Source organism: Pseudopipra pipra, chromosome 4 (genome assembly GCF_036250125.1).
Source record: "Pseudopipra pipra isolate bDixPip1 chromosome 4, bDixPip1.hap1, whole genome shotgun sequence".
Classification (NCBI taxonomy): domain Eukaryota; kingdom Metazoa; phylum Chordata; class Aves; order Passeriformes; family Pipridae; genus Pseudopipra; species Pseudopipra pipra.
Window position 1 is genome coordinate 844,717 of NC_087552.1, and position 25,586 is coordinate 870,302.

Here is a 25,586-nt window from a genome sequence, read left to right on the forward strand (position 1 = left end):
AGGAGGCGAAGGAGAAGGCTGTGGTGGCCGCCGCCACGTCGGTCAGTCCTCAGAGAGAGAAGCGTCGCCGTAACCAAGCGAAGAGGCAGGAGCCGGGGCAGGTAGCGGGACCGGAGTCGCGGCGGAACGGGCGGAGCCGAGGGACGGGCGGAGCCGAGGGACCGCCGGAGCTGAGGGACGGGCGGAGCTGAGGGACCGCCGGAGCCGCCGATCGCCGGGAGAAGGACGTTGCACCTGAGGGTAGAGCTGGAGCCTCGCAAATGGTCGGTCTTCGTTTGCAGTCTTTCGTTCCCGTGAACTTCTATTCCCGTCCCTCAGCTGCGCCCGCCCCCCGTCGGTCCCACTCTTTGCCCCGGCTCCTCCCTCGTCGCTTGGTTACGGCGTCGCTTCCGTCCCTGGGGACCGACCGACATGGCGGCGGCCACCACAGCCTTCTCCTTCGCCTCCTCCTCCTCCTCGGCCTTGCTGCGCCCGGGCTTGGCGCCGCTGAGGCGTTGGCGAGCCCTCACCGGCCCGGCGCCGCGGGCCGCCTGCAGCGCCAGCAGCTCCCCCTGCAGTGCCGACAGGTACGCGGCGCCCATCGGGGCGTTTTTTTCTCGTTCCTTCCTCCTCCTCCTCCTCCTCGGTCCCCTCACGCCGCGGCGGGCAGCGCGCGCCGCGCTGGGCGGACGGAAAGGGCGGACGGAAAGGGCGGAAAGGCCTGAGGGGGCAGCGGGCTCGGCTCCCCTCAGGGCCGGCCTCGGCGGTGGATGGCCTCGGATCCGCGATGAGTTCCGCTGTTCCTCCCGGGAAAACGGAGGTCTGTGCGAGCGGGATGAGGGGCGGCGAGCGGGCCCGGCCCTGGCCTCGGGGATTTAAATCGCGGCGGGGATTTAAGCGGTGCGCCTGGAAGGAGCCCTTGCGGTGTGATTTTCCTGTCCCCTCCCCGAGGGGAAGCTGGTATTACGCGTTTGTTTGCTCCTGGTACCTTCAAGAGCCTCTCAGTGGTTTTCTCGAGCATTACCATGTATATGAATGGTGTGGTGGCAAGCAGGCCACGGTTTGGTGCAGTGAGGCCCGTTGTCCTGACATTAATCACCGCGCTGGTTTAATGTATTGTGCTGTGTGCACAGGGATTCTTGTGCTGGTGGTGTGGCACAGCAGCTCCGAGCACTTGCCTGGGTGTGGGTGGGAGGCTTTCACTGGGTTCCTGCTTGTCAGCCTTTGCGTTTCTACTGGAGTTGTCTTAAATGCTGCCTGAAAGTTGGCTCAGTTCAGCAGAACCCAAGCGGCTGTGCTGAAAGCATTGTCTTTGCTCTGTGTTTTCAAAGGTGAAAAGATGAGGAAGCTGAACAGTCATTGAAATAAGTGTCTGCTGTTCTGTATATGGAGAACTGATTCTGCCAGTTTTGGCCCAAGCAGGTGTCTTCCCAGACCACTGCATATCCTGCTTCTGTTCTGTGCTGCTGGTAACTGTTTTTTCCAGTTGTGCAAAAGGGAGATTGTTCCTGCCCTAATGATTTTCCAGAGGTGTTTGTGTGGTATGTATGGGACGTGGAGAATCCTGTTGTGATGCTCCATCTGATCTTGGGCTTTTAGTGTATGGGTTGATCTGGAACAGCAACTGAGATCTTTGTTTCTGTCGTGCCCTGCAAGTGACTGGATTCATTCAGAAGAAGAATTCAGTAAGTGAATTCCTGTTGTAAAGTCACATTTTACTGAGTTCAGAATAAGAGCCTCCATGCTCTAGGAGACCACTGGGACAGGGTGGCATAGTAACACGTGTGAAATCTGTCATTTAACCTGGTCATTCCATCTGTCATAAATGTCAGTAAATCTGTCACTGACCAATGCCTGGTCAAGGTTTTCATGTGGCTAATGTTTAAAATAAGAATAGTAAGAATTCACTTCCTAATTTCAGTGTTTTGAGTAGCTCCTGCAATGTAACCTTTCTGTACAGCTGAAGCTTTCCTTGTTCAAGTAGTTCTTGTGTAATAATTCCATGGAAGGACATAGACTATCTGGATTCTAAACCTGAGAAGCACCAACATATTTTGGTATTTAGTACTTAATATTTTGATATTTGGCATCTGTGAAAAATGCTATTTCTCCTCTCCCTTCCCAGTAGATATGAAATAGGAAAAACAGAGCTACTGTTTGCATTGATATCTTTTCTAACTTCAGAGTATCCGTGTAGCTGGTGGAATGCAGGAGAGGTTGGATCTTGTGAAGTAGGGCCATTCTGTAAGTTCTTGCTAAGGTACAATTGTCCTTGTTTTCTTCTGCCTGTTTGAACTAATGTGAAATAATTTTTTGTCTTATATGGACTTATATATCGCTGCAAAAAATAATCCTGAGATGGAAATGGAGCAGAGCAGCCCCTCGAGACCCCTGTCACTGTCCTTTAATCTGCTCCCCTCGGCTGGGGCCTCCCCCAGGCACAGCTGGGCTTCCGTGTTCCCTGTGGGGCCCAAAGAGTCAGTCCCTGGTGTTGTGGGGGCTCTCGAGGCCCTGGGTCAGTCCCCGCCATTTTGGGGCAGCCCCTGGGTCAGTCCCCGCCATTTTGGGGCAGCCCCTGGGTCAGTCCCCGCCATTTTGGGGCAGCCGCTGGGTCAGTCCCCGCCATTTTGCGGCAGGGCAGAGCAGTGGCCGTCCCACCTGTACAGAGCTCAACCTGTTCCCCCAAACACACTTCCCACCTGGTTGTTTTAAGCCAGTCAACCCTTCTCTGGTGTCATGCAGAAATAAAGCTGGAAGTGCAATCCTGGAAGCAGTTTGGGATGTTACTAAGGAGGGAAGTTTTTGCTAAGGTATAATTGTCCTTGTTTTCTTCTGCCTATGTGAAGTAATGTGAAATAATTTTCCTCTTTTCTGTCTAGGGTGCTCCAGAGTGTTAATTTCTCAGAGCAGTTTTGTCTTGAAACATTTTTGTTTCCAGACAAGTCTTTGCCTTCTAAAATTGCCTTTTTCTGAGGTTTGTACAACTCCCTGTTGTCCTTGGAGAGATGCAGGTGTTGAAGAGCCTTATCCAGCATCTCCTGGGCAGGATGCATTGCATGTGTTTTCTCCCAGTTTTGTGTGTTTCAGGGTGTTTTTTCCTTCTAGATTTGTGCCTTTTTAGCACTGTTGATGTGTTCACTTGCTTTGCCTTTGATCCTTGGCTGACTGAGAAGACTGAAGGTGCTGAGGTGAGAAGGGTGAGGTTTCAGTGAGGAGAGCCCTTGAGAGCTCAATGAGGCTGACGCCAGGTTTTGAGGAAGAGTGTGCACTGAAGGTGGTTTGCTGAGAGGCTGGGAGAAGTTGTCATTAGACACTGCATTTATAGTGCAAGTGGCATAGGAACAGGATGGTCATTCCTATGGATTGAGCAGACTTTTGGCACCAAACTGTTGTAAAATCCTTGTCTAGTGAAATGGGGAAGGCATTGCTGCATGGGTGGGCATTAATTGTTTGTCTGGGATAATGAGTACCTGGAAAGGAGTGTCTTGTGCTCAGGGCATGTAGAGCTGAAACATAAATAATGGAGAAGAGAGAGAGATCTCTGAGAATGAGCAGATGCAGAACAGGCCACACAAGAAAAGAATGAAACCAACCTGTTGCCTACATTATTTTTCTGTAAGGGAAAGTGGTGTTTGGGTGTAAAATGGAATGAAGGAAGGTGTTTGTGCTTTTTTTTTTTTGTGCTCAGTGTGATTCTAATACTTTGTTTTCCTGATAACCAGTTGGATAAACTGTTCTTAGCAGAGTGTGTGTGCTTTTTGGCTTTTTGTTTGTATGTTTGGCTTGTTTTTGTTTGTTCAGTTTTGGTGGTTTTTTAACCAGGCACTGGGATTTATTTTTTTTTAGTTATCGTGGCACCTTTTCATTGTAACTCCTCTGGACTCTTTGCTACACTGTCAGTTACAAAGAGTACTCTTTTGTAATTAATATTTTCAGTTCAAGGCAGGGGTTACACTGTTGATGTGTCTACATGTTAAATTCTCCATCTCAGAGCGGGAAGCCTACGGAGACTGAATTTGTAGTAAGTAAGATCAAGTTATCCTTTGATGGTGTTTTGCTATGAGCTGATGAACCAAAACCCTTCCTTTTTCCAGCCTTTTGTGGCTGGTGAGCTCCTGTTCCATGTGCAATGATGGCATATTAATGCTCTTCAAATTCGAGTGGGGAAGCACTTCTTTTCCTGTGGATTTGTAGTGTGTTTTCCAATGAAATACTAGCAACTGAATCAAAACGTTTTGCAGTGGTTAGCATGGTAGATCCCACACTTCAAAGTGTCTTCCTGGTGAAATTTCAGACCTCAATATTGTGTTTCTTTTTGTCTTTGTAGTGATGAAGCAACAGTTATCTCAGGGACAAAGCTTGCCAACCAAGTGTTGCAAGAAGTTCAAAGGGATGTGGAATCGTGGGTATCCGTTGGGAACAAGAGACCTCATCTCACTGTCATATTGGTAGGGGACAATCCAGCCAGTCATATCTATGTCAGGAACAAGATAAAAGCAGCTGCAGCTGTGGGTATGTCCTATAAGTGATCCTTTGGTAAGCACAAGATGCTGTTACTTAAAAATAAAAAAATAAAGCAGGAGGAATCCCCTGTTTTGTCTTAATTCAATCTTGCACCATTTTCTTCCTCATCTCCTCTGCTGAACCTAAAGCAAAGAAATTGCATGGACATAGGAAGAAAGTAGTTTGTAGTTTTAATGTCACTGGAGTGGGAGCCCTAAGTTTACTTCTGTGTTGAAATGTTGTTAGGAAAGAGTTTTTCAGCCTCAGACAGGTTTTTGGACTAAATGACCAAGCTGCCCATAGATTCGTTTCCCAATGCTAACGTGTCTCCTGTTTTTTGTTTTTACCAGGCATTTCTAGTGAGATCATTGTGAGGCCTAAAGACATTTCTGAGGAAGAGCTCTTAGATCTGACAGTGCAACTCAACAAGGACTCGAGAGTCAGTGGTTTGTTAGTTCAGCTTCCTCTGCCAGGTGGGTGACACCTTTTGTCCCACTTCTCCTCTGCAGTCTGTGAGAGGAAAGAGTGTGAGGCTTTTGGGCTGCCTGGGGCCATGAGAAGCTGTTGAGAGAGGACCTGCATAGTGAAGGATTGGGTGAGATGTAATTGTTTTGTTCCACCTGCTGTTCATTTTAAACCAAAAACCAAATTGTGAGAATCATTTCCTTTGTCAAACTCGCCTTTTTTTTGATCAGTCAGGGTGGTGTTTCAAGGCATTTCCCTCCACTCCTAATTTATCCAGTTGAATGATCTTTATTTTTCATCCTGTTGCAGTGTTTTGCCTTAGCTCCATACTTTCCTCCCTCAGATGATGCTGAGTTGTGCTGTGCAGGAGATGATGCCACAGCCTTTCTCACAGTGATTGGAGGTTTTGCCTTCAGTATTTATTCCTGTTTTCTGTGCTGTCTCCCTAATGGTCCAAGGGAGGTTTGTGCAGAAGTCCTGAAAGCCTTGACTGAAATCTTGTTTTTTTAATTTGCCTTCTCCTAATTTGTAGTATAATCTCACTGAAATATCACTTGGGAGTAGCTGGCCAAGTGGTAATTTTACAGTGATGAAAGTTGTAAAAAAAGCCCTGAACTAAACTAAACCCATTTTCCATCTGGGAAAGAGCCAAAGTGGGGCAGGTGCTGAGAGTGGTAGAGGAAGAAGTGCTTTGCTTGTCTTTGCAGTCAAGAGCAGCTCCTGGTGAGGGGGGTTTGCCCTTGGTCTGCCAGGAGAGCTGCCTGAACCCGGCCACGTGCTGCAATAAATTTGCCACCAGGTGGAAGTACAGCACAGGTAAGGAGGCAGCTCTTGGAGCCCAAGTAAGGATCTGCTGGAATGTGGTGGTTTTCCTTTGAACAAACATCTCTGCCACTAAGAGCGGGTCAGAGTGAACAGGTAATGTCACAGATGGTCATTCCAGCAGTGAGAGCTGCTGCAAAAGATGGAGTGCTGAGAGCCCAGGGGTGCAAAACTTTGTGTCTGGAGGCTGTAGCAAAAGGTGGCTGATGTGCTTCCTTCAGAATTGAGTCTGTTGGGTTAGTTTTGGGGTTTTTTTCAGTAAACCACATGATGTGTGGCTTTTGATCAACATTTGGATAAAAACAGAATCAGAAATAGCTTTGTTCTCTTGCAATTTGTGAGATTGCCAACTTAAATGTGAGGATTGTGATCCTTACCTGAGAGGAGAACTTCCTTTCTGTGCATGTTTTGACTGCATTGCCTGTGATGTGGTGCTGGTTTTCTGGAAACTTTCCTGTATTTTATTTGGAATTGCTTAGTAGGTGGCCATTTTGTATTATGTTATGTATTTGAGAGAGAAGATGAAAATCCATCTGGTATTTTTTCCAGTCCTTTTCTGCTATGCTTTTGTTTCCATCAGTCTTCCCCTTTGCAAGCTAGTGTTGATTTTCCCCGTGCCAACACTAGAGGCAGATGTTGTTTGTTGTGTAAATAGGAGTTTCTCTGTGTGCAAGTTGGAGTAGCTGGGCAAGGGATGCCCAGTGTAGCCCTGCAGGTTTCGCTCCCAGGGGAGAGGGTTAGTGCAGGAAGGAACTTGGCCTGGAGAATGGCTTGGAGTGGCAGTGAGGAAATTTGTATAGATATCAGCTGCTGTTTCATGAGACTGACAGTAAGGTAATTAAGGAATTACTGTGTTCCTCTGGAAGTAAACAGGGCTGTGTGCAGGCACGTGCAAACAAACCAGGACAGTGCATTTCTTTAGGCGAAAAAACCCTGCCCATTAAATAACACAGAAGTGTCTCTACAGTCTGAGTTGGGTTGGTTGCTTTGTTTGTTTGGGGATGGCCCAGCCACAACAGAATTTGGGAAGTGTCCCCATCTTGCCTTCTCAGGCCCACGTCAGCCCACTTGACCCCAGCTCTGCAGCTGCATTTCTTCCAGGTCCTCTGTGCCCTCTTCTGAAATTGTGCAAACCAGTTTTGAGTGGGGAAGATGATCCATGTAAAGCATGATTTCTTTCCCTTTGACATGATTGTGCCTATGACCTGTCTATTCCTGGGAAGCTAAAGACAGACAGGGGCAAGGTGTCTGTCTGAGCAGGGTTCTCCCCAATCCCAGGCAAAAGCTACCAGGTTTGTTTTGCATGAACACCTGACTTGCCTAAGGTTAGCAAATTCTCTTTTGCAAAAGCCATTTCATAAGTTGCTCCAAATTTCCTCCTTCTTTGTTTTTTTTTATTCCCCAGGTTGGCATAAAAACAAGGTTATGGTTGCTTTCAGTCTCTCTGAGGCGAGTTTCACTTCTAGGAGACTCTTTCATCAATGTACTGAATATCTCAATTTCCACAACCCTTTCTCATTAGGAATCAGAAGGAAACTCCCTCTCCTCAGAAAATGGAGAATTAAGTTGTAAATCAGAGCAGTCAGAGTGTAACCCCAGGGTTTTTTTAATTGAAAATCATCTAACAGGAGTTTACAGTGTGTAAGTTCTATAACATGCTTGATATCTTTTAATTAGTTATCTCCTTTTAATGCAAAACCACAAAATACCGACTAAATGCAAACATGGTGTTTATGTCCCTCAACTGTTGTTCCTGGCAATGTCTGAATTTCCTTATTAACTCTCCTGTGCCTTTATTTGGCTTTTTGAACCATCCCTTATGCTCTCTGAGTGGGACAGTGGGATATATGGCCTCACAGCTGCAGGGTTATGTTGGGATCTGGCCCGGAATGGGTGACATGTGGTTATGGAAAAGATGCAAAAAATAATCCTGAGATGGAAATGGAGCAGAGCAGCCCCTTGAGAGCAGCGTGTCACCGTCCTTTTATCTGCTCCCCTCAGCTGGGGCCTCCCCCAGGCACAGCTGGGCTTCCGTGTTCCCTGTGGGGCCCAAGGAGTCAGTCCCTGCCATAGTGGGGGCTCTCGAGGCCCTGGGTCAGTCCCCGCCATTTTGGGGCAGCCCCTGGGGCAGTCCCCGCCATTTTGGGGCAGCCCCTGGGGCAGTCCCCGCCATTTTGGGGCAGCCCTGGGTCACTCCCCACCATTTTGGGGCAGCCCCTGGGTCAGTCCCCGCCATTTTGGGGCAGCCCCTGGGTCAGTCTCTGCCATTTTGGGGCAGCCCCTGGGTCAGTCTCTGCCATTTTGGGGCAGCCCCTGGGTCGGTCTCTGCCATTTTGGGGCAGCCCCTGGGTCAGTCTCTGCCATTTTGGGGCAGCCCCTGGGTCAGTCCCCACCATTCTGGACCGGACCAGAGGCTGACTGAGGCTCACGGAGGGCAGGGCAGAGCAGTGGCCGTCCCACCTGTACAGAGCTCAACCTGTTCCCCCAAACACACTTCCCACCTGGTTGTTTTGAGCCAGTCAACCCTTCTCTGGTGTTGTGCAGAAATAAAGCTGGAAGTGCAATCCTGGAAGCAGTTTGGGATGTTATTAAACAGTGAAGCAATAGATTATAATGTCCCTTGTCATTGCAGGGAGGTTGGAAGTAGATGCCCTTTAAAGGTCCCTTCTGACCCAAACTATTCTGATTCTGGAATTGCGACTGTGGTACCACTGTGTAAATACATTTATTAAACAGTTTGCTTTCTGGATCAGTAGGGGATGTTTTATGAAGCTTTTCCTTTGGCGTGTTGTTCTTTGGGCCAGCTTTAGACTTGGGTTTGTAACTCTGCAGAGAGAGGACTGGCAAACATTTTTTCATAATCAGTCCTAATGTTTATGCAGTATAAGCTTTAAGCAGTTGCAGACCTCTCCCATATCTTTAGTGCATATGAAAAATGTTCCTTAGGAATAGATATCGACAATATATGTGCAGGCAATGTTGTTTAAGCCATAGACAGTGTTTTGAGCTCATCAGTATCAGTTTTGTGTTCTGTCAGCTTTGCAATGAGGTGGGATATGTTTTGGTCCTACTCATTACAGATGAATAAAAATGGTTGTATTGCTGGAAAATGAGAGCTCGACCTGCAAAGTTACTTCAGCTTAGGGTTTCCATGTATTTGTTTAATACTTAGATCATTATCCCTTGTGATCTTACATGTACCATGGACAATGGCTTTTTTGAGCCACTTCCAGAATGCAGAATGACTCTGAAGTGACCTGCTTAAACCCGTCTTTTTATGGTTACTGTCATCATTCTCAGCTGAGTATTGGCCTCTCATATTTTGACAGAATCTGTTGATTAGCACTGTGACAAATGGCATAGTGTACTTTTGAGCAGATTACTTGAAAAGTAACTGCTGCCTTTAGAGGCACAGTGTAGTCTATTCCCAGTGAAGAACAATAATTACCCTCGTTAGTCCAAGTGTGTGTGTTTCTCTGTAATGATTCAGACATGTTGGTGACTCCATCCAAGTGCCAGAACTGTAATTTGGGAGCATTGTGTCTCCCAGATCACATAGATGAACGGAGAGTTTGCAACGCCATCGCCCCGGAGAAGGATGTGGATGGATTCCATATCATGAATATTGGACGTCTGTGTCTCGATCAGCCTTCCATAATTCCTGCCACTGCTGCTGCCGTGTGGGAAATCATAAAACGGACAGGTGAGAAGCTCAGCTGTCCTGAAACCCTTTTCATCTGGGGAGAGGAGCAAAGGCTTAAGTGAGGTGTGAGTTAAAGTTTATCTCAGTGTATTGGGCTGAGTGAAGAACAAACAGTTAGAGGAGTAATGTGAATAATAAGGAGGTGCCAAATAGATGAGATCTTGTGCCAGTAGCAGAACTGTTAATTAAGTGAAGAGAGTAGTACTTGGTGGAACACTGGTAACTTTCTACCTTTTACAGTGTTGCAGGGAACTTTCTGTGCTCTTGTGTACCTCCTGATTATTTGTGAAATAGAAGGTTTGTATGCCTAAGTTTCTGTAAGTGAAAGGGAAGAAGCAAGATGAAGAATGGGAGCAGTTAATTTCCCTTTTTCAGGGGAGAAGAGTGCCCAGGTGTTCACTAGTGTTCATTTTCTCCTTAGAATGTGGGTGTTCTGCCTGGTAGCCATTAGAGCTTCAGTTCCCCTTTGTGGTCAGAGAAGGGAAATGAAGTTCCTGCTGAGGGTGGTTCAGGTCACCTGAATGAGTGGCCAGTTTTCTTCCCGCAAGGGGAAAGCTGAAATTTGTTTTGTGGATTCCTCCCTCAAATTCAACCTTGTGGATTTTCACGTCAGGTTGATGTCAGCAGTCCACAGTAAGAGATAATTCAATCTTGGGGAGTGAGAAGAAGGGTTTAGGTGTATCAAAATAGTGAAATAGTATTTTTTAATTTTTTTTCTCTAAGGAATACCCACATTTGGAAAAAACGTAGTTGTAGCTGGAAGATCTAAGAATGTTGGCATGCCTGTCTCAATGCTGTTACATACTGATGGGGAGCACGAAAGGCCTGGAGGTAAGTCCAGGGATGTTGTTTGAATGTTTCCCTCTGTGAAATCCTGAGAGTGAAGCTGAGCAGAGGATTCAACTAAAAGAGAAAGCTTTTCACTTTTGTCAACAGCTCTAAGGGGAGCAGGGAAATAAATTTGCTCATCTCTTTCCTGGCATCTTCTCAGGTGAGTAGTTTCTGGAGTCGACTTTTTCTGGTATTACATCACCCCACTGTCCTCCCTTTGAAAGAGCTGCTGTTTGCCCGCTGTCAGCACTGAATGTGGAGGATAACAGTGCCAGTGTGGCCTTAAAGAGCTGCAGAGTTTGTGTGAGGTTTGTACAAATCCGTGCAGCTCTGTGCCTTCCCCTCCTGCTTATTTCGAAACCACTTTGTTTTGGTGCCCACCTGAGCACACACATACACAGAATTCCACCTACGCTTTTATCTGTCCGTGTAAAATAAAGATTCCATCATTTCTGTTGTGCTGTGTCAGTTAATTGGTGTTTATGAAAATGCCCAAATGCCCAACCAAGTAACTTGTTTCACCGTGAGTTCTGGGCTATTACCCACGTTGGCCTGGGGCTGTTTCTGCGGGGCAGTTTATATCCCCCTGGAACCCGGGGGTTGTAGTGGAAATATTTTTAAGCAATTCTAATTACAGAAGCCTGCATGTGCTGCTCTAATTGTGCTGTAGGAAGAGAAACAAGTATAATTTAAATAGAGTGCTGCCCTTTTGCAGCTTCCTTGTGGTGTTGGAAAGTGCCACCGTGGTATGCACAGGTGAGGTAACATGAACGTTTAATCCCAGGCCCATTTAATAGGAGGGGAGTGAAATCTGTTATTAATATAATAAAACAGTAGAAGCTTTGCAGTAATCATGGAGTTGGTTTTTCCCTTCAGCCTCTGTGGGAAAGTTGCTATTTGAAACTTCTCTCAGTGTTGGAGTTGTAATTACCATGGGTGCATAGTTCTGGTCTCATCCCCATTCCCATGAAAATGAGTGGCAGTTTTGCCCTTTGCTGCGAATCCTGGGTGATGAGTTCTACTGGCAGTGTTCTGGTTTGCCCACCTCCTATACTGTGGTGGTACACAGCATAAAGCAGCTGGCAGTGAGAAAACTAAGGAACAAGTGTACTTCTTAGACAATAAACCAGCATTAAGTGTGGGTACATGCTGTGTACGTGGTGATAAATAGTTTTACAGTTGTAATCCGGTGGGGTTTTCATTGGTGACTCGTAGATGGGGCTGTCCTTGGAGATCTGGTTCATCTCCTGCAGGTGGTTTTTGGCTCTGCTGCTGCTGTGAACAGCAAGAACCAGCCTGGATGGTGTGTGGAAGGCAAGGCAGGCCAGGGTTAGGCTTTAGCTTTTTTTTTGAACTCAGGAGGATGGGGACCAGACAAAACCTAAACCAAAGTGCTGAAAGGAACTTTCCCAGGCTGTCAGTCTGAGTCAGGGTAGTTTTTTATCAGCAGTTGGGCTGATTTGATGAAATGTTTTTGATTGAGAAGTGATGCAAGGGGTGTGTAGGGATAGTACTTTTTTCTTCCTTTCTGTTGTAGGTTTTGGTTGTTTCTTTTAACAGATCATGAACAAACTGAAAAGGTGGGGCCTGTCTTCATTTGGGACGTTTTGTATGTAGGAACAGTCATATCCTGCAGGTGGCAATATCTGATCAGATGGAAGAGCTGTGTGAACCCTTCCAAAACAAATCGTGATCTGTGTAGGCAGGTCAAGGGAGTATGATGTGGAATCTTAATTGCTAAATATACTCCTCTTCTTTCAGCAGAAGTAACAGTGTAAGAATAGTTTATTTTTTATTTTGGCATGATCACAAATAAATGGAAACCCTCCTCTTTCTGAGGTGTCTGTAAGCTTCTGGACTGCTGTTCTCAAGGTAGGGGCTTGCCCCCCTTCTTTCTCATTTCCTTTTTGGTAATGAGAGCAATTACTTGGTTTCAGGAGCTGACAACAGACACGTTTGTCACTAAAATCTTGGTGGCAAATTAGCACTGATTTTATGACTCAGAGGTAACTTTGTAACTTTGGGGTTTATCCTTTTGTTTTTCTCACCCTCTATGCTGAGTTAAGATTGTGATTTTGGGGAAGACATACTTCTTTTGTTTAAAGCAGGTATCAGAAGACTCCTGTTTCAAGCCTGTACTTTTCTGTTCTCATTATCTGCAAATGTCTTGATCTGCCTCCCTTTAAGGAGATGATGGAGACTATAGAGACTAAGGAGGAGGTATTAAAGATGAGGGGAAAGAGCAGAGAATTCAGAGCACAGAGATGTTGAAGAGGAAATGCTTGAGGAAGAGAGTTAATGAGAGGCACAGATTAGTTCAGTCAGACACATTCCAGAGGAAGATGTGATGGTAATATCTGAGATGACCAAAAGTTTTAGTTTAATGGTTAATAATGTGGCTTAGGAGTCTGTGGTGAGTGGAAGGCAGAGATGGAGGGATGTAATGTCTGAAAACTGCAGTACAAATAGCTGACAAGGAAGAGGGTTGGGGGGATCTCCTTTGAGAGCTGTTATCTTGGCTGCTTGCTTGGGCAATCCTTAAGGGATCACCACACTTGATGTTGGATGCGGTAGGAGACTTCAGACCCTCTCCCCATGACAGTTCATTTTGTGTGTTGTGGCCTTGGGATCTCCATCGAACAGCACAGGGGTTTATTTGTAGCTCTTCATATATGTGAACTGCGAGTGTTGTGAGTGTTCTGCCTATGCTCATTGAAATGTTCCATCCCAAGACAAATCCCATGATCATCTGTTCTGTTGTTAATGTACCAAAGTAAGTAATTTGCACCTGAAAGTAAATGCTGTACTTTTTATAGCATTTCATATGTGGCAATTAATTGCTAATGTATTCCATTTCAGGTGATGCCACAGTGACCATTACTCACAGATACACCCCAAAAGAGCAGCTCAAGATCCACACGCAGCTCGCTGACATAGTAATAGTAGCTGCAGGTAATGCTCGTGGTTGTTACTCCTCCAATTGCTGCATTTCCAGCCGAAAAGGAGGACTCTGAGTCTGTGGCAGTGGCTGCTCCAGGTCCCACTGAGCAAGGTGTGCTCGCGCTTGCCGAGGGTGTTGCAGCAGGGAGGATTTGTGCAGTAGGGAGGGCGAGTGATGTGGCTCTTTGTTCTTGCCCTTCACATTTGCAGACTCATAAACTGTTTCTCGTCACATGTGACACCTTTGCCTTAGGGAGACTTCAGAGTGAACTCAGGACTGGGAACCAGTCAGTGCATAGTTTGTACGGGTATAATTACGTAAATTAAAACATTCTCTGTGTCGTGCAAAAGTCATGAGTCATTTAAATTCTGACAGGAGGGTTTCTTTAAATCAGCTGGAGGCTGCCTTCATAACACCATGGTATCATTCCCCTGCTGTTAATATTGAGGGCAACCCTGCGAAAGTAACTGAAGGTTTTGGTAACCTACGTTATTATGGCTGGGTTTTTTCCTTTTACAATTCTCAGGTAGAGGGGAAGAGAATGGTAATGGCCTGGAGGCAGGGGTCTGAAAAATCAGTGTCTCTACTCATAGAGCAATGTAGAGTGAAATACTTAGAGTTTGACTCGTTTATCCCAAAGAAACAAGCACAACTACTTCTAAGAGAGCTCTGTTTTTTGTTGACAGGTATTATAAATAGGAAGCCCCCCATAATTTAAAACAAACAAATAATGCAACTTCCTAAAATGTTGGTCAAACTGTGTGTCCCTTGCAGCTCAGGATATCATCCTTCTCTTGTACCATTTTGAAGCAGTACAGGAGGATTGTGTCTTTCCCCTTTTCTGCTCCCTTTCTCCCTCCTCCTCATCCTCGAGGCCCAAATCGTGCTTCCTTGTTTTCTAGGTGGAGACAGAGAGGGACCTGTCTAAAGCTTGTCACTTCCTGTTGAAGTGAGATGCCCTTGGCTTCAGGGCATCTGTGTCCCTTTCCAATGGCAGCTCAGGAGCAAAAACCAGCTTGTTTGTCCCACATCTATTTACCCAACTGTGGCCCTGACCAGAATTCCCCACTGAATGCAAGATAACGGTGCGTGCCCTACCTGGAAATAAACCAGTAACTTCTCATCCAAATTCCCTGCTCCCAAGTCCATTGTCCCTTCAGATTCTTACAGGGAACATGGTTTGTCATCAGTTCTGCTTGGAGTTAAATGACCCAGTAGCAATTCAGCCATGTTGGCACTTCCCATTATTTTCCTTGTGTCATTTGTAACAGGAGTGTGATACAGCACTCATTGCACAACCTGAGATATACTGGGAATGATGAAAAAACACTAGGGCTTGGTTGTGCAAGCAGCGTGCAGCCCTGCCCCAGTGGGTGCTCTGGGCAAGGTTCTACTTTAGAATGGTGGAATCCCTCCAGGCTTCCTTTGTTGTGTGAGAGCTGTGCCCATTGTACCACTGGGATCACTCGCTCCCGGAAATGCGTGACCTGCTCCGGGAGTGTTGTAGAACAGTGACTTGTACCCTGCCAGGTTGGAGCAGCTGCTGGTACAGGCTGCTGTGTAAGATGTGGAAAAGGAAAAGAGCTTTCTGTGTGTGTCTGTGTGCAGGACCAAGATTGCTGTTCTCACTCTTTCTCCCATTCCCATGTAGTACTTTTAAAGAGCTGTCTGCATCCTGGCTCCTGGTTGGTGACTGGTTGCAGTGAGCCTGTTTCGTGTGGTACTCCAGCTCTGAGTGCTTTTCTGTTCACTTGCATCCCTGGCTGTGGTAATAGCTCAGATCAGGTGCTTCTTATTCTCCCCCAGACTTGGGGCCCCTGTTTTTCTGCTTACTTGGATTGTAACTATCCATGCAGTTTATTCCTTCCCTCTTGTTCCCTCCCAAATCCTTGCCTCATAAGTTCCAACAATGCTGCCCTTGTCCAGCCTACCCCTCCCTGAAATCTCTTTCAGTACCACACAGCTTTTGCATTTCTTGCCAAAGCATCCTATTTCCTGTGAAGCACACCTGACACTTTGTATCACTCCAAAGCCTTTCCCATCTTGTCCCTTTATCCCTGCCTATGCAGACATCCCCCCGAGTCTGTTCTTTTTGCCATTGGCCCAGACCCAGAGTAGAAGGATAAGTGCAGCTTTACCTGTGGTGCTCGTAGAACCAGCACAGGACTGGCAGGGCAGTGATGGAGGCAGCAGGACTCTTGTACTGGTCAACGTGCTGCTCCTGCTCTCTTGGCTTTCCAGTCTGCTGAGAGAGAAGACTCACCTGCCTGCCAGGTTTGGAGAGGGTAAAGAGGAAAAGGAACAAGTGTGCCAAATGCCAGATGAAATTGTTCTGGGACTGCCTGTGCCGTCCCTTGGGACGTGATCTGTGGTCCTCTTGTGTAGAAAATGCCGGTTAATCAGCCCCTTTATTCAGGTAGTGTCAGGTCAACTGCATCAGAAATTGGCTGTTTCACCGTCCTTGCACCTAAGCTGGGATCAGGTAGGGCCTTTTTTCTCCTTTGTTTAAAATGTGATTCATCATTTCCTCCAAAAATTACCAGGTGAAGGTTTTCCCACATTCTTCAGTCAGTGCATTTTAGGAATAGCTGCTCTAAGGCTTATCTCTTGCCACTTGGTATGTAAAGTAGGCTTAAGTAAATAGATCTGCTCATTTGGTTTGGGGGTTAGTTGATTTGTTGCTATTAAGTATTTGGCCTATTATCAAACCATTTTACAAAGGGTGTAACTGTGCAGCTTCCGTTAATGTGCTTCCAGCCCTATCAGACACACATCATTTACCCCCATGAGGCTGAGGCATTATCCAGCTCCCAGCCAGCTTGCCATGGATTGCATCAGAGCGGGATGAAGGAGACGCAGCCAGATGTTATCGAGTGGGATGGGAAAGAATTTAAAGTCTTGGCTTGCTCAATGTGCCAAGCAGAGTTTCAAGCTGGTGTCCTATGGGGGAGTGAGAAATGGAGAGCAAGGAAGGTTCTTGTATTGCCTGTATCCAAATGTCTGGCTGTGCTCCAGCACTTCCCAGGAAGCCAAAACCTCGTATGCCAGTGCTTGCCCCCAGTAAAAGTGCAGTTTCCAACCAGATGGATTTGGTTTCTTTTCCTTTTTGTCTTTGCTCCACCTGAGAGAAAAGTGCTTTGGTGGGGAGAGGGGAGTATAGACTCCCTTTGTGGAGCTACTGTATTACTGGGATAAACCTTGCTCTGGGAAGACAGAAGTGAGGGAATGGTTCAAGAAGGAAGGTGGATCCCACCCCAGACACTCCAGAGCTGTTGCCCACTGGAAGGTGATGAAGGTGAGCAATGCCAGGGCCGGGCCTCTCTGGTCAAGTGTGGAGGGGTCTCCTGAATTGCTGTAAATCACAGGCCATGGTGTGTTGTAGGAGCTCCCCTCTGGAAGGTCAGAGTCATGTGCTGGGATTGCCAAAGCAGTTAAAATTGCTTATTAGTCCAGTGTGTTTCCTGAACCTAAACCAATTCCATGGCACAGCTTTGGTGAGGGGTTTTTTGTAAGTCTTTTTCTCTTTTTCTGTAGTTGTAGCAGTTACAAACTGTGCAGTTGAGGAACAACTGTTTTCAGTGTGGGACTTATCAAGCAACACTGAAGTGAAAGAATTGTGTTCTGTTATGTGCATTCATACCTGTGCATGCACACCCCTTCATATCATTCAAAACTGATGACCTAAGACTACGTGGCCATGTTAATCCAATATGTTGTTGCTGATTCCAGGTGTCCCAAAGCTGATTACTACTGATATGGTCAAAGAAGGTGCAGCTGTGATTGATGTAGGCATCAACCATATCCATGATCCTCTTACAGGAAAAACCAAATTAGTTGGGGATGTGGACTTTGAAGGTCAGTAAAACACTTTGTACAAACCTGTATATATTGAAGTTCAGAGGATTCCTTTAAGGTAAATACTTGGAATAGGCAGTGTCTCAAATGAGACATTATTTGCAGAAATTTTTTGTCATTTATTTACTTAAATAACGCAATCTATCTCCTTTTGAAAAAGGCTATGTTATTTGAGAGAGAAAGCGTTGTTTTTAATTACAGGAACAGCAACCTTTAAGAGACACAGATGAGCTCTTCTGTCAGTGTGATGCAGAAGTTGATTCTCTCCCTGTTTCTTTAATCCTTTGTGTCTGTGAAGTGTTTCAAGAGTAATCAATTCAAACAATTGCTAAATAATAGATAATAATAATAATAATAAATCAAAGTCAATCTGCTCTCTCTCAAGCAGAGGGTCTCCCACTGTTCATAGCAATCATTATTATACCACAGCTGCTCAAGCTTCCTTATATGCTCTCCCTCTGTGCTTGTCTGTGCAAATATTAACTTTGGCTTTGGAATTATCCTTTACACTAAGGTGTAATGTGGGTTCATCTTAAACTGCTGAACATCCTGGTCCAGGCAAGCGTAGCAGATAAAAATTGTTGTTCCGTATTGATCTTTTTTTATGTTTAACATGTTGCAGAGCAAGTTCACAATGTAACTTGATGAAGTGCCTCTGCTCTGGAGGAGTTCCAGACTGGAATAGCAGGATTGTTGGAGTTGAAAATTAAAGCTTACTGGCAGAGTTGAGTGTGGGAAGCTTAGGCAGCATTTACCCACATTATTAATGGTTCTCAACAGTTCCTTATTTTGATAAGTATGAAAATCACCCACAGGTTTTTTTCACAGTTATTAACATGTTGGCTGGCCTAATGTCTCAAAGCTTAATTATATTCAGAATGTTTGTAGCCAGCTGTGTGTGTTTGTGATCCCATCACTCCCTGAGTTCTGCTGCTTTTCCTCCTCGTGCCCGATCCCCCCGTGTTACAGTGTGTGAGATCACCTGCACCAGTGGAGCTGAGCCACTGTCTCGGCATGCGTTTGGAAATGTGTAAGTGGATGTGTACAACAGAGCTCAAGGAAAATCACACATTTGGAGGACAACTTGAAAAGTTTCTCTTCCTTTCTTATCTTGCTTGTGCTGTCACAAATCAAAGGTTCAATTTTCTGTTTTCAGAACTGAACGAAAGTACAGAGATTTTTCACAATTTTTTGCCTGAACAGGTATTGGAGTAAAAAAGCTGTAACTTTGAGAAACATGAAACTACATCCTTCATGTTTGTTTCTCTTCAAACACAAGACCTTGTGCCTGCAATATAGGTGTAGATTCAGTGGCGGGCTGTGATTCAGAGTTTCAGCAATGCGCTGTATCTGTCTCGTCATGTCTGCTGTGGGTTGTTCTCAGGATTTTACCTGGGGGGAGGGAAGATCCAAAAAAGAGGGAGGATTGGATTATGCCACTACAGTTGCAAGTAGCATTTCACTGTGCATTGCCAAAGGGAAATTGTTGTTGGTTCATTGGTATCGGTGAAAGTTTCACTAAATCTCTAACAACAACAAAAAACATCCCAGTGTGTACAGTTCTGAATACTAACAAGTAAACCACCCTTGGCAAGTATTTGATTTGACAGTCAGGAGGTGGAACAAGCCAGTGTGTTCATGTAGCGAATCATTTTTTCCTTTTCCTCCTTTTGATCACTTGACCGAATTTATATTTAAGTCCAAGTGAAAATGGTTTTTGCAGGTTGAGGCCAGCTACATAAATGGCTGCCATGACATAGGGCACCTGTTAACCATCCTGTAGCCCACCAATATCTATTGTCTCTTCACTCATATTAATTAGAAAAATGTGGCTGTGAGAAGAGCAAAGGTTTAACTGGGCAATCAAAGGTCAAATTTCATGTATAGACATAGATAGCAATGGCTTCCTTCACCAGATCTCCTGGCTGAAAAGCTCCTGTAGTGGAAATTAAGTTATTAGATGGCTGGAAGCTGTTTTGATTCAACTGTCATATCCAAGCAATACTTAGATGCCATCTTCTAATCTCTGAGGTAGGTTAGACAGTGAAGGTGTTATATCTTTAACAACAAAAGGATACCATTTCAATTTTTTTTTTATGTTTTTCATTATTAAATTCAATGTAAAAAATGCCCAGAGGCACTCTTTGAGCAACACTTATTTGCAACAATTATTAAGTGTCTTTAAACAATATTTGTGATTTCCCACATCCCCACGTCTCTTTATTTTGATACCCCACATAATAATAATTTTATTTCCACATAAAAAACGATGGGGTTTTTGTCTGGCATAGTTTACTGAGCAGTTCCAAGGTATCTGAAAGAACAAGACTGGAGAACACTGTGCATGTGGAGGTCAGCTGCTAAGCACTGGAGTACCCAGCCTGATACTGCAGGGAGGTTTTAAACTGCTTCTGCAGCTCTCCATCTATAACCAGCACACTGAAGGGACCTCTGTTCATGTTAAGAATTTGCCAGAACCTGTGGTCTAGGGCAGCATGTTGCAGTCACAGAAAGGGAGACCTGTTTCTATGAAGAGGAGAGTGCACATGTGGGTGTACTTGGCCCTGTTTTATAGGGCTTTTGTTGCCACAGCTATACTGCCAAGGGAGGAGGAGGGCTACAAGGACCAGGAACATGAAATAAAGGAACAGCTTACCCAGAACATTTAGCTGGAACGGCTTTTTTGGGTGGAACACCAAAAATTTCCAGGAGGGACTGGTAGAGCAGGGTAGTAACACGCCAGTGTAGTAACTCACCTTTGAAACTGGAACTGGAAATGCCCTTGAAACCAAGTTGCCTGTACCTCTTTACAATTTCTTCCATGTTTTGGACAAACAGATGGCAGTGCTGGCTGTCGAGTATTAGGTGCTTATGTAAAAAAGAAATCTTTTGTGTAAGACCTTTGTAGGTGAAGTAGTTGCAATATCAGTGGAGGGGTTTGTACACAGAATCATAGAAGAGGCTGAGTTCGAAGGGACCCATGAGGATCATCGAGTCCAGCTCCTGGCCCTGTACATGAGAACTGTTCAATCGGACTTGCCAGTGTGGAAGAGATCCTGGAAAACGGGTGCCACCAGGAGCAGGGAGGCGTTCCCTGTGCTGAACAGCAGAGGAGATGCCTCAGTAAGTGATCGCCGTGGTGCAAGGTGATGGGCGGATATTATGAATTTCCTTTGAATGAGATCAACCCGTGATAACCTTCAAATGCAGTTTATGAATGGAAGTGGTGGTCCTACAGCTGTACCTCAGCTGCAGTGTGCCAGAAACCCGGGCTCTGTGACAGCAGCTGCTTCTGACAGGTGTCTGCTGCCGCTCCGCGTTCACTGTGATACCTACCTGCCTGTGGGCTGCTCCTCACTTATTGAATCCTTTCCAAATTAGCTCTGTGTGCAGCTTTTCCAGACAGTGGTCATGAAAATAGAACATGGATGTTCCAGCTGCTTTTGCTATAGCTTTAGTTAGTTCATTTCTCAGGTGATTTTGAAGATATGGCATTCTTTTTGCAAGTAGTAAAACTCCAGCCTGTGTAATTGTGCCACTGTACTGCTGCCCTGCAAACATGAGGGAAAGCATTGCCTGCTGTTGTGCTCCATGAGTGCAAGGAATCCAGCAGAAGGTTGGCCTTAGGCAGTGGCAGCCAGGCTGGCTGGTGGCAGTAAGCTGCTGGGTGGCCCAGGTGAGGTTCTTCTCCAGACAAGAGGATGCCGTGCAGGGGCCTCACTAAGTAATCTGTGATATCTTGCATTTTTGCTGCCACCACTTATTATCCCAAGGCTACCACGACATCCCATCCACCTGTCTGTGCTAATTAGCTGAATGTGGAGAAGCCGTGGTGCGTAATTTCATGCTGGGCTTCTCTGCTCAGGATGCCTCTGTTGCTTGGCTTTTAGAGGTACCTGAGGGGGAAATAATGCACTGTTAGAATTATAGTACTGGGCCATAATTCCTTTGTTTTCCTTTATATTGCAGTTAAAACAGCTGCAGTAAGAGAAACAGGGCCAATATGCAAAAGAAGGAGCTCTGAGAAATGGGGTAGCTGCTTGCTTGTTGGTATTCCACAGTGTAGTGAGCCGAATCCCAGAGCGTGTGGAGCTGAACATGGGATATCTGCTGTGAGTGCTGAGCACGTGATTTCAAGCTCAGGTGGTGCTGCAGGGATGCAGTGATCTGGTGTAGCTTTACAGGGACTTGTAAAGCTGTGTGGAAACAGTGCTTAGGCAGGAATTACTCTGCATCACTTAATGCAGATGCACAAGACCCAGAACTGCCTTCAGGTTGAGACTTGCTCTTGGTTTGTGTGATTAACCCTATTAGGTGTCTGATGTCCTTTGCTTTAAAGGAACCTAGGAATGAAGAGCTGTTTCCAAAGCTGTGGATCCTGTTTTTCAAGGAAACAATCTACATTTCATTTGTTCTGAAGAATCAAAGGAAGATTTCAGGGTTCTCCAGAAGCTGCAAAATAGCAGCTCCTCCTCCATAGGCACCTAATTTGCATACCAGCATTTTCCAGGTTGGAGGGGAAGGCTTGGGAGACCAGCAAACATCAGGAGAAAGCAGAAGTAAGGCTGGGGACAAAGTTATACTATTCCTGTGAAGCAGAAACAAGATCTGAAGGAACTGACAGCACAACACCTCACCTGCCTACATGAGATCAGTCACACTCAAGTGCTGTCTGGGAACTGTGCTTTGGCCTGCTGCACTTGACCAGGAGAGGAAAATCTGTTCACAGTTTTGAGGGCCACGGTGTTTGGCCGCTTTGGTATTTACTCCTACCGATGGCAACTTATCAGACAGCAGTTTCCCCAGCACAGACACCTGTTGTGAATTTGAAAATGTGGATTAGCTTTTGTGAATAAACTGTCTGGGCGGTTTTATGCTAACTGACACAAAGTATGGCTTCTGCCACACCGACTCACAGGGATTTCCATAATGACAGACTATGGGTAGAGGAATTCCCCAGCAACTTGGGAAAACAGCACACTGTATTTTTCCTGCTGACTAGGGTTACTAACACCACAGGCAATATATGTTGTACCTGATACTCATTAGAAGGCTTTCTTCAGGAAAGGCACCATCTAGTTGTGGATTGTCCCTCTTTGTAGGTAAGACAGGAGAAGTCTGAGTAACAGCACAAAAAGAGGTATGTGACATTGCCGTGGAAACAAATATATTTCATTTTGAAGTGCCTACAATATTGTCACTGTTAATGTCTGTGTTTCCTTCAGATGTGGGTACATTTCAATAATTAGGACATTAATCCGAGAATTCATAGTAAGTGTATTAACCATAAGCACCAATCTCAAATGGTGGATAGTTCAAAACATGATGACTATTAAAAAGACAAATTATTTGTGTTTGAGGATATTAAGAGGAACTGCCATATGAAGTCTTAATTTGTTATATTTTACATGTTAAAAAAACCGCATTGCAAATTGTTTTCCTTTTCATATATTTTAACGGTATAGCTGGTGGTACCAGTCCACTGAGTAATTAAAACCCTCCCAGTTGTAATTACCATCTCTCCTCAATGAGGCTTAATCTTCTTCTGTTCTTCAGTTCAGTGAGATATTCGCCGTTAACTTCTGCAAATGCTCTCGTTGTGTCCCTGCCATGGGGAGTTCAGACAGCATTTGATTAATTTCTTTTAACTTCCTCTTTCAAATCTAATAAATATTCTTTCAAAAAAAAAAATCCTAATATCCAGTTTCTCAAATTCTCTTCTGATATAAAGGTCTCTTTTTTTTGAGACCTTTTTATTCCCAACAGTTAAGCACCACACAGATTCGAGATGAATACCCTTGCAGCAGGAGCAGCTTATCTTGTTTGTTCCAAACTCAGGTGCCAAATTTTCCATCCCTCGACCTCTTATGGCCAGACACACAGTCTGCTCTGTAGTGACTTCAGTGGAATTGAATGTGCTCATGTCAGTTCTGCTTGCTCAGTTGTCTTGTGTGTGTGCCTTTTGGAAAAACAATGCTTTTGAAAGTGGGGTGTGAGTTACCCACAAAAAATTATTACTAAGCAAGCCAAAAAAAACCCCAAACTAACAAACAAAACACCTCTCACAGTGGCACCTGAAAAAAACCCCTCAGTAGTAACTAGGTTAGTACAAGGCTCTTTGGATTGACCATCAGTAGTAAATAACTCCTCCTTACAGTTTTTTATGTGATTAGTTCCCAGGAAGTTGCACAAAATTGCTTTGCAAGCAGCTTGCAACTCCAGTCGTTGGCATTTTGCACAGTATAGAAAAATATCAAGTCAGGATTTATTGCTGCATTACATTAATTCCTCATACAAATAGGTTAACTTGAGTGCTTACAAAAATTAATTGGTACATATTTGCCTCAACACAAGCATTCAAGGTGTGCACTAAATTTGGATAGTCTGCTGTGGTTCATGGTTGGAGCTAATTCAACTGTAACTCTTTCCTTTCTGTTCAAAGCTGTACTTTCTCCCTCTGCAATTTTAAGTTCCCTTCTGTGATCCCAGGATGTCTGTGTTGAGTGTGTGTCACTGCTGTGGGGAAAGGGCAGCCTGCTGCAGGTAGCTCAGGTGGGACAGGTGGTGAAAGCCTGCCCCAGGAGTGCTAATACTCAGCTTAGCAGCACCTTGCAGCCCCGGCCCTGCGTTGTGTTGCTGCAGTAACACTTCTGCCTGGGCCTGTCCTGTGCTCTGCAGTACCTGCCCAGTCACACTCCTTTGTGCTCCTCACCACCTGGGCATCTGTGGGCAGTGGAAGGGGGAAAACCATTCTGGAAACATTCTTAGCCAATACCTATTTCTGTTTTCTCTTAGAAGTGAAGAAGAAGGCTGGCTTTATCACTCCGGTGCCGGGAGGGGTAGGACCTATGACTGTTGCAATGCTTCTGAAGAACACACTCCTAGTTGCTAAAAAGCTCATTTACTAGAGGAAATGGTCTACCTTGGAAGAAGAATCTGGGTTGTTCTATTTATTGATACACAAAATGTCTATTTTTTACTACAAATATATTTATTTCTGCGTTGTATTTATTTTTTCATGTCAAGTATGCTAAACCTGATGGTTTACAAAATGTTGAAATACTTTGTGTTACCTCCTCCTAGCATATTGTATGCAAAAATGAGTTTGAGAATGCAGCCTACACAGTTATGTTGTATGTGTTTGGGAATGAAGAAAGAAGCATGAATTACACCTGTACACATGCACTGGTGCAGTTACTAAGGGCTTGTAAGCACTTGGGACCCTCAGGTTTGATCAAATAGTGTGAAAACTGAGTTTCAACATGCGAGATATCTTTTAAATGTATGATTCGAGTTCTGAGGTCACAAAGCACTCTGGATGTAGTTCGAAGTCTTGAAATATTTTTTTGTTGTAAACAGAGCTAGCAGCAGGAATCTCAGTTGCAAAAGGAGTGAGAGACTGCAATGTTTGTGTCAGCTGCCAGGCAGTAATGTTGACATGAATGCAAATGTTCAGTAAATGTTTTAAAATAGCCAAGTAAACTTGAATGCTGGTGAAATTCTGATTTTAAACATCTGCAAGAGGTAAGCATGAATAAGTAGGTAGAATGGAGGCCTGAATTATTTTATTTTCATATCTGGACAAAATGTTTTGGTGCGTAATCTCCTCATCTCACAAAAAAACCTCCCAAACTGAACAGCTGACTGGGCTGGATTTGACTTAAATTAGATGAAATGTAGTTGATGTTACGGTGTATGTACAGTATAGTGGGGCAGTGGGTGAAGAGGAAGAGCAAACCAAAACTTCATCCATGACAGAATATTTGTGTTGGAATTTAAAGCCATTTAATTATATTATCTTATTTTCTGGAGCTGCATGACAAGGCTTTTTTTTTTTATTCCATGTTGTAAGGCTTGGCTTCAATGGCCACAGTGTTTTGCTGCTTAAAGAGGACTATATGGGATAAGATCAGTATGTTTCTATTCCCAAAACTTTAGTTGCTGGATGGATCTAGCACAGTCTCATGCAGTGTACAAGTTGGAGTGGAGTTAATGCTGAGATGCCTGTTCAGCTGAGCGTGTGCACTGTTGGGACTTTTTATCTTCGTGTTTTTGTCTCATTTGGGATAACTTTGTTTTATTTTCATCAAGAGCCTTAGATGTTTGCTGGTGGTCTATAGATAACTTGAAAGAGGAAAGAAAAAATTGTGGCTAAATACTATTGTATTAAGCAGAAAAATGCACTTACTGTAATAAAAGAGCCAAGGTGGAGCATCCCTTCCATGCTGACTGTTCTTGTGATGGGCTTTCTGAGAGTTTGCCTTAATGCAGTGTTTGCAAAAGTTTGACAGAATTATTACTAAATATACAATGGCAATAGTGCAGACACTTGTCTATTTAAATTTAAGTGGTAATATAAATGTTAGGAGAGTCAAGGCGCCTATAGAGACTATGCTTGGACTGATCAACCCATGACTGAAAGACGGAATAAAACTTGTTCACTGTTTCCTTAGTCTTGGTGACAAATGTTGATGGAGTTTTGGGGGT

At 44.8% G+C, this 25,586-nt stretch overlaps 1 protein-coding gene across 5 annotated transcripts; it reads left to right on the forward strand.

Moving 5' to 3' along the window:
- Positions 1 to 310: 310 nt before the first annotated feature.
- MTHFD2L (methylenetetrahydrofolate dehydrogenase (NADP+ dependent) 2 like) lies at positions 311 to 25,551 on the forward strand. 5 transcript variants are annotated; one of them, XM_064651320.1, is made up of 9 exons: positions 311 to 566; positions 4,307 to 4,491; positions 4,833 to 4,955; positions 9,320 to 9,472; positions 9,713 to 9,769; positions 10,196 to 10,303; positions 13,163 to 13,255; positions 16,974 to 17,099; positions 23,895 to 25,551. In XM_064651320.1, the coding sequence occupies exons 1-9, from the start codon at positions 412 to 414 to the stop codon at positions 24,005 to 24,007; spliced, it is 1,113 nt and encodes a 370-aa protein (XP_064507390.1). In that variant the 5' UTR covers positions 311 to 411; the 3' UTR covers positions 24,008 to 25,551. The 5 variants fall into 5 exon arrangements, with proteins under 5 accessions (XP_064507390.1, XP_064507392.1, XP_064507391.1 ...); XM_064651322.1 differs by lacking the exon at positions 13,163 to 13,255; XM_064651321.1 differs by lacking the exon at positions 9,713 to 9,769.
- The last annotated feature ends 35 nt before the right edge of the window (positions 25,552 to 25,586 follow it).